The following is a 10828-nucleotide window of genomic DNA, read 5'->3' as shown; positions in this document are numbered from 1 at the left end:
ATTCTAGAATCTCAGAAAAGCACCGTTAATAAACGAGACCAGGCTGAGGTGTCGGTGTAAATAAGGCTCCGAGGGTCTGAATGGAAGAAGCGGACTGGTGGCCATAGCAACGGGTACTAGACCAACCACTCCGTCCATCATGTGCTTTGGTTTTCTTTATTTGGGACAACACAACATTTTGCTCAACACTGAACATGTGAATACTGTACCGTCTCTACCTTTTTAAAAGGAAAAGCAAAACAAATGTGTGTGGGGAGGTTGGGAATGTACCGTACGTTTTTATTCGTGGGTTGGGGAACCGAACTGCATGATCTCACCCCTCCATCCCGTCCCCGATCCGCCCCGAGTGACCTCATTTTGGCTCCCACCAAACACTCCTCCACCCTTTCATGTGCATCGGTGTGAAACTTGTACATAAAACACGGCACTTACTAACGATTTTTTTTTTTTTTGGGTTATTTCACCACTTTATCATTTAATTTAGTCTCTTTTTCTTTTCTTGGAACTCAGATTTAATTGAGACGTGTTCTTTTCCAGTGGGATGTATTTATTTGCTGATTTTATTTATTTCGGTAAAGGAGAGTGAGATGTCGTCACTGTAGGCCGGTAACCCCATGCTTTTTTTTTTTTTTTTTTAATTGAATTATGACTGTGATTATTAAAGCATGTGTTCCAATGGGCCTGTATACGATCAGTGTGTGAGAGTCGTCTTTTAACACAAGGACACACAGACATCATTCAGCTGCGACATGATTCCACTTTACTTTTATTAGCGAACATTATTTGAAAGTCACAGGGGATTATGGTAACTGCTAACAAGCCCCCTCCTCCCTCTCTCTCTCTGCCTCTTTTCCTAGTATTTTCGACCTTGCACCACCTCTCCCTCTATCTCTCGCTTCATCTCCAGACGCCTTTTTAATCGCCTCCTCCATCTTCTCCTTTTTATCTGTCCTCTCTGGGCCCCTCGGCTGATAAGCAGGAACAGGGGCACATACAGTACGGTCCACCTGATCCCTCGTTAGGCTCCTGACTGCACAAAACCGTGGCTCCGACCTTGAGGAACAGCACGAACGCTGCCGTGTATGTAAGAAACCAGAAGAAGAGCCGAGTGCAAACAGCACATTCAACTTAAATAGCAGATTATGAAGCGAATGCAGCGGCAGAATATTTCATCTAGGAGGCCGTCTGAAATGCTTTCACCTTTTTCTGCAAAGCTAAAGGCCTTTACCTCTCTCAGAAGCACAAATGCTGCTTTTAAAGTTGTCATTAGAAGACTTCGGCGATACACTGCAAACATCTCTCATCTCATCATGATTTCTTTCATCTGCGTCCCTTTCTCGATTCCACTGCAGCAACCGATCCTATTTTTTTCTCATTTCAAGGCAGAGACTTTGTTGATTTCTACCGAGAGCAGGTTAAAATATGCTTGTTTGTCGCCTCTTCAAAGAAAATCAGGTCTTTAGGCATCAGTTAGGCTCAGAAATGAGAGATTGTTTGCGAGTCGCCTGTGCACCCACAGCCACATACATTTATGTTGTGTCCAGCTAAACCACACCAGTAAGCACAGATAAATAAACCCTGATAAAGTCGATGACACCACCACCCTGCTTTAAATTCACATATTGCAGTAACTTTCAAACAAGATCAGTACAGGCCATAATGATGAGTTTGTAGAGTCTTTTTACTTAGATTTATTTGCGAATCTTTTTTTTTTTTTTTTCCTTCATCTGTCCAACTCAGGGAAGGAAGGATGTGTGTTTTTTTTTTTTCTTCTTTTTTTGTGTGTGTGTGTGTGTGTGTGTGTGTGTTCCTGTTCTTTAACTTCTGCAGGTGGTTACATGATGTCCTGCTGGTGCTGCGACGACTCACTGACAACCTGGAAGGCAGAAACACAAAACGGTCAGGAGCCGGTCGATGACACAGAAACACACCTTAAGACACCGAGAGAGTGAGCCCGACCTCTCCGAATAAATGGATGCTTTTTATTTGGGAGGGCCCTTGTGCTGTGCCCGGTTCCGAACTAATTCTGGGCAGGTTTTGAGCGTCGGGGTCGAGTGATTGATGTACACTTCGGTTCGCAGACAAAATCCCCCTGCACAAAGAAAACCGGCTCGCAGCTCAGGAACGTCTGAGAACGTAAAGCCGGTATTACAGCAGGTCTTTGGAGAAACACTGTGCTTCCTGCTGGCGGAGTTTAACTGGCAGCAGCATTCGAAAAGTCCCAGTGTGATTGACACACATGCATTAAATGGTATTAATATCCTGGATTAGAAGAAAATGCTGAAGTGTGTTGATTTATTTTTTCTTAATATTGACAGTAGACTATGACCATTAGTATGCAGAGCAGAACCTACTTCGTGTGTAGAATAGACTCTTAACTGTATCTTGCCTTTATCAAACCCTTTTTGTGTGTAATTTAGTCCTTAAAGTCTTATTTTGTTTTACAACAAAACAAAGTTTCTATGTGTTGGTTTTTAATTATCACATCTTTATTGATATTTTATTGAAGCTACAGACTTGCCTGTGTGGTCAGTGGTAGTTTTTCTGCTGTGGTCCATAGTTCAGCCATGAACCACAGAGAGATCGTGGGGTAATCTCAACTTTTGGTCGAGGTCCCTTTCTGTCTTTTCTCTCTTTTGTTTCCTCTGGTTTATTATATCTGGGACTTTGAAATCCTTCCTTCCTTAGCTGAAGACAGAGGAACATTTTTAAAACAAAGCGAAATCTGTTGGCTGTGCAGATGGAAACGGTTTGATAAGATGGCGTCTTCGTGCGCAGCAGCACGCCATCCCTCAGCGCAGTCAACAGGGCTGCACGTTGACAAGACAAAACAGTGCAGTTGATTTCCGACCCGTCGCGACACGTCCGGGATGCGTGTTTCCCCCATGGCGCTGCGGGTGCGGTGTGTTTCCACTCGGTCGGGACAGGACGTTTGGATGGCACTTCGGCTGAACTAGTTGTTGCATGTGTTGATGTGTTTACTTGGTGGGATCACAGATGCCTTCCGAATGAAATGGGGGGGGGGTCTGAATTAGCTTCAAAATGACCAGAAACTGTACATAGAGCTTCCACGATCTGAGCTATTGTCCACATTCACCTCAAAAAAAAGGGAACTTTTATCGGGACAGGAGGTAAAGAGTCATGAAGAGAGCTATTTAGGGCAGGATAAACTAAAAGGGAGCAGTGACCCAGTCTGAAAACTGATCAATGTAGATTTAAACCCATTAGTTTAGGACCAGAAATCAATATGTCAATACGTGAAAAATCGAGGGGTTTGAAGTGTCACTTGTCGATCCACAGCGGCTAGAAAAACATTTCTAAAAAAAGAGGTTTTTCTAGACTTTTTTTTTTCTAAATATATAATAAAGTTGAACAAAAAACTCGATTTATTTCCATTATTCTGTAAAGGGAAAAAGGTTCATATGAAGATAAGGGATCCCAGTTTCCCGCAGTATGTTTACCTCTCCGTCGCGGGTCTCGATGGTCTTGATGAGGACAGTTTTCTTCGAATGCATCTCGGTGGCACGCTGCTGGTGTTCGGGGCTGGTCTCTGTTTAAACGCAGATCGGAAATCGTCAGTGCCGATATCATCCTGACACTGGGACTAACCAGATCGAAACCTGCCTGTATTTGGTTTTTAAAGCATTCTGGCACATACTTACATTATGGTCATGGATATGTTAAAATCCTCCTAAATATACATGACACAGTATCCAAAAATGTAAGGTAAAATAGGTCCTGTTCAATTCTTAGATCAATTTTTTGTATGCATTCAAAGCAGATTATGAGACAATTAGTAGCATGGATGAACTCATAGTGTTGTAATAATCCCATGTATTACCCCAAACTGTATATTTAAACAACGGTGCTTCATAAATCAGGTGTAACGACATCTGTGGGTGAGCCATAAGCTATAGTGTGGGTCACAGACTCCAGACCCCGTGCTGGTCACAGAGACGTGTGTCCTCTGGTGGTGTGTTCGGGTACCGGTGGATGCGGTCGTACCTCGGAAGCTCAGGGTGGAGTAGCTCTGCACAGGCAAGGTGATCCTGCGGAGACAGAAAACCAGCGGGCAGAGTTGTGAACGATTTGTGAAATACGACCCTCAGGCTTTGTGCTTAGCCTCAGTGAATCACTCTGTAAATACTTTTAACGCACCACTTCTCTTTTCTGTTCTGGCTAAATCGACCCTAACCAGCTCATACAAAGAAGTTTTTCATCCAGACGAAAAGAAAAAAAACCCTTTTCCTTCACAAAGTATTCACCACTTAACTATCAGACGTTAACAGAAAATACCTGCAGCCATGTAGCAGTTAGGAAAAAACTTGTAGGTTTGTTTTGTTCAGGTTAAGTGTGAAACAACCTGGTCCAGCTGGTCCAGAAAACCTGAAAAAAAAGTCACTGTTCCGTGGCTCCAGCATCACCTGCTCTCCTCCCCTTCCAGCAGCTTCCTGTAGGTGGCGATCTCCACGTCCAGCGCCATCTTGACGTTGAGCAGGTCCTGGTATTCGCGGAGGTGGCGCGCCATCTCGTCCTTCATGTTGGCGATCTCTCCCTCCAGCCGGGTGATGGTGTCCTGGAAGCCGCCGGCCTCGCGCCCGTGCCGGTCCTCCATGTCCCGCATCTGCCTCATCAGGGACTCGTTCTGGATTTGTTCGAGAGAAGAAAGGTCTGAGATGAAACAGGCCTCAGACGGGATGAGGCAGATCTTGAAAGTGTGTGTGTGTGTGTGTGGGGGGGGGACTTACGGTGCCTTTGAGTGAGTCGATCTCACAGGTGTAGGCCTGGATCTGGTGCCTGAACTCCATGGTCTCCTGCCGGGCATGCTTCAGTGCCTCGTTGTTCCTACTCACCGCCTGGTTCAGGTCAGACACCTGCAAGGGGGAAAAGTCAAAGGTCAGGTATTACTGTTAGCTTCCCTTTTTGCTGAGCCCCCAGTGGTTTAGCGGGTCACCTTGATGCGGCGGTGTACAGGTGTACGGCGGGACACTGCGACGTCACCGTTTGGTGTGGTAACGTGGCTCGGGTCAAATATTATTTGACTGCATCTGGAAAGTATTTGACTTTGGCCTTTAAAACCCGCCGTGTTTGATGGGAAAACTGCGTTTCAGGCCCAATTCCCAGAAAGAGTCAGAAGCCTTGCTTCAACTCCCAACATCAAAAAAAGAAGAAGGAAAAAAAAGGAAAGAGATCAATGAAATAAACCACAAGCTGTGTCAGAGTTTAGCTCTGTCACTTCTGCTGTTGGGAATCACGGTACCATCTGTCTCTGCCTCACCTTGGACTTGTACCACTCCTCGGCCTCCGAGATGTTCTTGGCGGCGATGCCTTCGTACTGGGCTCTGATGTCTCTCAGTGCCGCCGTCAGGTCGGGCTTGGACATGTCCATCTGGACCTGAACCTGAGTCTCCTGCATCTGGGTCTGCAGCTCGCGGATCTCCTGCGGGAGGAGGAGGAGGAGGAGGAGGAGGTCGGGTCAGACGGGGGTTAGACCCAGGTATATGTTTGTGTGTTTAGAGTGGGAGAATGGTGGCTAAAGTGTTTTGGTGGTCAAGTCTTATCAGTCTCTAGTCTGGTAGCGTGCACGCACACACACACGCACACACAAACACACACACACACACACACACACACACACACACACACACACACACACACACAACACACACACATCCAACCTTGGTGGAAGTCCGCTGCTGGTACACAGAGTAATTTTAGCCCCACATCTGCTGTGGGAGATTTCAGCAGCACTGCTCAGGCCCAAGCTTTGAGTGGGAAACTGTTCACTTATACCTTCGTCATGTCTCACACACACACACACACACACACACACACACACACACACACACACACACAGAGGTGACAACAGATGTTGACAGACGGAAAGACAAACAGGCCAACTGCGGGACAGTCAGACAGAGCACAAGCAAAGGTAGACAACGAAACAGGAATCAGGGATCAAAAGAGACTTTTTTTTTGATGACCAAGTGTTAACTGCCCTTGTGATGCAACCGTGTGTTGCCATAAAGTGCTGATATCCTGACAGCAGAGCGCTGAGGTGAGAGCAGAGAGACAGAAAAAGAAGCGGGAACCTCTTCGTGGATCTTCTTCAGGAAGGCGATCTCCTCCTGCAGCGTCTCGATGCGTCTCTCCAGGTCCAGGCGAGCCAGAGTGGCGGCGTCCACGTCCTGCAGGAGTCGGGTGGATCAGTCACATGTTGCAGCTTTCGGTTGGACAGTCTAAGCGCTTACGACTTCCGCTGCGCTACTGATACTGATAAACAGGGTGTTACAGTCAAAATCAGTGCTGCATCCTAACCGCGGCCCCGGTGCAGCACTTTTCAGATAAATGGTGTTATGTCTACTCTGTTTCATTATCATTATTATTTTTTTTTAGAAGTTGCCCTCTTAAACATAATTCACGATAAAAAAAACGCTGATCAGGTTTAATCATTTTTTAAGTTTTATGAAGGACAAGTTGTTAGTGGCTGCTTAAAGCAGGTCCTGGTGGTATCGTACCAGCGTTAATGAGCTGACAGCACAGTAAAGATTCTCATCACTGACGTCGTATCAACCTGATAGTGCTGCTATATAATATTTAATGACATCGGATTTTGCAGCGAGGCGCAGACTATTTTCCATCCAACAGATCCCACCCTGTCAAGTCAAGCGGTGTAAACTCAGAGGCTGCGTCGTTTTCCATGTGCTCACCGTATGCTCTGCGTGTACAGGCTTGCCTTGCAGAGGTGGAGAAAATGTGGAAATGTACTTTAATGTAACTTTCCGTCTCCCGTCGTGACGCATGCATGAGAGGCGATGTGCAGGGACTCACCGCCCTGAAAGCAGCCAGGTTGTTCTCGGCTTCCTCCTTCTGGTGAATCTCCTCCTGGAGTCTGGGGGAGGTGAGAACGAGTTCAGACCGTTAGTTCAACCTTATCGCCGTCAGGGCTGCGGCTGAGGTCATGAGGTGAAACTCCCCTCATCCCTTCCCGGGAAAACATCCTCGGGTTCTTCGTACTGTCTTTAACTTGGCCGAGATTTGTTTGGAGAAACAGCAAAACATCTGAACTCCAATCCTCTGGGGTGAGTCAGCGGTGACCGCTAAAAGCATCTTTAAACAGAAATGTACCGAGGAGACAAAGAGATTAAGGAAAGTCTACACTGCATTTAATGTTACAGCACCGGCCTGGAAAAAGCAAAATCCCGTCAGCAATAAAAGCAGATAACACCCCAGATAAAAGCTACATTTTTATTTCGGGTCTGAGTGAAAACGGAGCAAATCCCTGTAAAGAACCTTCCTCTGATTACTTTGAATTTAATTTGAATTCCAGTGTCGTCGTCTTCTCTCTGAATCTTTATAAAACTGGCACTTTGAATGAAAACCAGGGAGAGAGGGGAAGGAGGACCGATGTGTCCCGGGCTCTGTCCTCTCCTTTTATAGAAGAGGACAGGGTGAACATGGTGTGTGTGTGTGTGTGTTACTGCAGGAGTCTGAGCACATCACACACACACACACACACACACATTACTCATCATCTTTGTTTGACTTTAAGCTCTTCATCATGTCCCGCGGCCTTTTTTTTTTTTTTTTTTTAATCTTTGGAGTGGACTCGGCGTCTTCGACGCTTCGACAGGACAAACACTAGTAAAGGCGGGAATCACAGATCATCGTGTGCCTGGTTCAAAAATGAAGTTCACTGTCAGGTCTAAGCCGAAGGTCCGGCACAATCCAGACTGGTTCAAGGTTTGGAAAATGTCCGCGTTCTTCTTCATCCGAGGCACATTTTGTATTCAGTATCTTCACGTAAAATATTTATGAATGTCCCGTTAATTTAGCCTTTGTTAATACATGAATAATCACTGTAGTTAGTGATCGCACCTTGTGGCAAAAAGCAGCATTCTGCGTTTGTAGGTAGTGGTCGACAGTAATTGTTAACTGGAACTAAAGAGCTCTGCAAAAGTAACGGTAATGATAGTGTTAGTGAAGCAGTAATGAAAGAAGTATTCAGATTTTTTTTATTTACATTGGCAGAAAGTAAAAGTTTGAAGTATTATCAGCAAAATGTACCTGCAGCGGGTATTAAAAAGTAAAAGTACTCAGTGCTGCTGCTGTTGTTGTTGTTAGTGCATTAACGTGAAATCACCGTTTCAGTGTTTAACCACTAATCAAGACGGAGCAGCTGCAGGTATGAGCCGAACGCAACGGGGCGGAAAGTCCAACACTTCTGAGGCTTGAAGTAGCGGAAACGGAAGTGCGAGGGTCTGCACACCGGACCGGGGGGAACGTACTCGATTACTCCCCGCCCTCGCGCTTCCGCTGCGTCTGGCGCCCGGTTCGGCATCACGGGCGTTTTTCGCGAGTGTCGGCGGGCGAAGTTAAGACGCAGCTCGTTCACGGCGACAACGCTCGGGACCCAGGACTCGGACGGGGACCGGTCCCGCGCTCTGAGGCGGGACAGCGGGAGCCTCGTGCGGAGAGGCCCGACGACGGTTACGTCCACCTGCAGATGCGGCACGAGCCAATGGCGGGCCTCTCGAGCTTGTGCTCGAGCTGCCTCACGTCAGTCGTCGGGGCTTAAAAACACTTCCTGTCACCACAGCAGACGGCACCGTCAAATATTTCCACACGCGTGCGTGTCCTCACGCCCGTCCACGCGTTTCTCCACCTTCACGTGGTCGGCGGGAACCAGCACGGTCACAGTTCTCTAACTTTTTTTTTTGCTTCTCTCATTTTTGCACACACACACACACACACACACGCGTGTGAGTTCGAGTGTGTGTCACAGACACACACTCGAACTCACACACACACACAGCCCCGCCCCGCCCCTCGCACCTGAGTTTGAGCTTCTCCAGGTCGTCGGCCAGGTTGTCCCGCTCCATCTCTATGTGCGACCTCTGATTGGTCAGGATGTCCACCTGCCTCCGCAGCTCGCTCATCTCCTCCTCGTACAGGTCGGCGACGTGCGCGGGCTCGCGGCCGCGCAGGCGCTCCACCTCCACCGTCAGCGCCTGGTTCTGCTGCTCCAGGCGGCGGACCTTCTCGATGTAGCTGGCGAAGCGGTCGTTCAGGTGCTGCAGCTCCACCTTCTCGTTGGTCCGCGTGGTCAGGAACTCCTGGTTGAGGGTGTCGGCCAGGCTGAAGTCCAGAGTCTCGCCCATGCCGGCGTAGGAGCGTGCGACGGAGGCCCTCGATGACGCCACCGGCCCCCTGCCGTAGTAGCTGGAGGAGACCCGGTAGGCTGGCGTCGATTTGCTCCGGGCCATCTCGTAGACCCTGGAGGTGACGTGGCCCCCTCCGCCGGCGGCGTGGCCCAGCAGCGAGCGGTTGAGGGAGGGCGTGGCGTAGCCGGTGTGACCGTAGGTGCGGCGGTAGGAGGAGGTGGCCTGGGCGGAGGAGCTGTAGCAGGCCATGTTGGTGGACACACAGAGCCTGGTGAGAAGAGCACTGAGGAAGAACCTACCGCCCCGGGCTATTTGTAGTAGCCCCTCCCTCCCTTCTCTCCCCCTCCTCCCTGTGTCCTTCTGGTCTCTCTGTCTCGCTCTTTCTCTTTCTCTCCAATCATCCCTCTCTTTTCTTTCTTTTGACTTTTTCTCTGCTCGTTTCTCCTTGTTTTTTCTTTCTCTGCCTCTCTGTCACCATCCTTCTGTCCTTTCCTTCCTCCTCTTCCTCTCCGTCGACCCCTTCGTCCTTTCCCTCTCTTTCATGTGCTCTCTCTCCATTTTCCCTTCCTCCCTTCCTTTGCCCTCCATCGATATCCTCCCCCTTTTTAACTTCCTCCCCCCTTTTACCTCAACTCCTTCCTTCCCTTCGAACTTCTTTGGCATCGAATCCTTTGTTTTGTCTATTTATACCTCGGAAGTCGTTACATCACGTAGCTGTGATGCCGATGTCGTGTGTACACAAACTCAACAAAACAACCGACACGCAACAGCGGGTTAAAACCCCTAAAAATAAAAATAAAAAATTGGATTTTAACTTTTAAGGTTCCTACCCAGCAACCGGTTGCAGTAAAAGTTGGATTTTTGTGGTTGAAATTGCGAAACAACTTGTAACTTTGATAAGGAATGAGAATCATTTTGTCCTCGCAAGGAAAAACGGCAGCATCGGCCAGCGTTGGTGCCTGAAACAGCCAGCGTTTACATTTTTGGGACAAGGGCCCACGAGGGTGGCGGTGTGAAAATGAATAATAATAAATGAGCAAGCTGTGACCTTTGCAGACTTATCTCCAGGCAGGACAGTTCTGCAAAACCCTGGCTCACGGTCAGCGACTCTTTCCACGTCCGTGTCAACAATAACCTCAACCTCAGAGGCGACAGGTTGGATTAGAAGACATGGGAACTGGAAGGCGATGACAAGCGCTTTATTTTAATCCTCAGCTGAGAGGACATGCCGAATCCACCGTGGACGTACAGTTTGGTGAGGAAATCGCCTCTGTGATCTCATGACACAACAATGCCAGCGTGCAGGGACGGCGGCTGTCAAGACTCTGCGTCTCCGCGTCCTCACATGGCAAGGCGGCACAGGTTGTTAACGACAGCGCCCGAGGGGGAAGAGCTTTGACAACCCTGCCTTAAAAAGGAAAACTATCCTATCCTGCCGGCGCTCCCAGAGCAGGATAAAGCTCACATTCCCAAACAATAAGCCATTAATGATGGGTGTGTGACGGTGAAGGGGATTTGGAGGGAGGTTATACCTCTGACAGCTAACTCACTGGACTCAAATGTGCTCTGAGTCATGTCAAGCTGTGTCAAAAAACACCGGACCAGTGGTTGAAAACTTCCACTGGTGAGGTCTCTTCCATTGCTGGGTTCACTTCTTAAATTCA

At 48.1% G+C, this 10828-nt stretch overlaps 1 protein-coding gene across 1 annotated transcript; it reads right to left on the bottom strand.

Moving 5' to 3' along the window:
- Window positions 1–1761: 1761 nt before the first annotated feature.
- desmb (desmin b) lies at window positions 1762–9549 on the bottom strand. Its single transcript, XM_040142106.1, has 9 exons — window positions 8836–9549; window positions 6832–6892; window positions 6093–6188; window positions 5279–5440; window positions 4749–4874; window positions 4425–4645; window positions 4006–4049; window positions 3462–3550; window positions 1762–1876 (listed from the first exon to the last, which is right to left on the bottom strand). The coding sequence occupies exons 1-9, from the start codon at window positions 9411–9413 to the stop codon at window positions 1835–1837; spliced, it is 1419 nt and encodes a 472-aa protein (XP_039998040.1). The 5' UTR covers window positions 9414–9549; the 3' UTR covers window positions 1762–1834.
- Window positions 9550–10828: the final 1279 nt, after the last annotated feature.

The sequence above is a fragment of the Xiphias gladius genome, chromosome 13 (assembly GCF_016859285.1).
Source record: "Xiphias gladius isolate SHS-SW01 ecotype Sanya breed wild chromosome 13, ASM1685928v1, whole genome shotgun sequence".
Lineage (NCBI taxonomy): Eukaryota > Metazoa > Chordata > Actinopteri > Istiophoriformes > Xiphiidae > Xiphias > Xiphias gladius.
The sequence above is the reverse complement of the archived record's forward strand: the minus strand, read 5'-3'. Positions and strand labels throughout refer to the sequence as shown.

What these genes read in the sequence shown, in the direction of transcription:
- desmb (XM_040142106.1), bottom strand. Translation starts at nt 9,413, where the DNA reads ATGGCCTGCTACAGCTCCTCCGCCCAGGCCACCTCCTCCTACCGCCGC. An exon ending in TCGACTCACTCAAAGGCACC is followed by an intron (nt 4,646 to 4,748) that starts GTAAGTCCCCCC and finishes GAACAAATCCAG; the next exon opens with AACGAGTCCCTGATGAGGCA. An exon ending in CTGGAAGGGGAGGAGAGCAG is followed by an intron (nt 4,050 to 4,424) that starts GTGATGCTGGAG and finishes CTGTCTCCGCAG; the next exon opens with GATCACCTTGCCTGTGCAGA.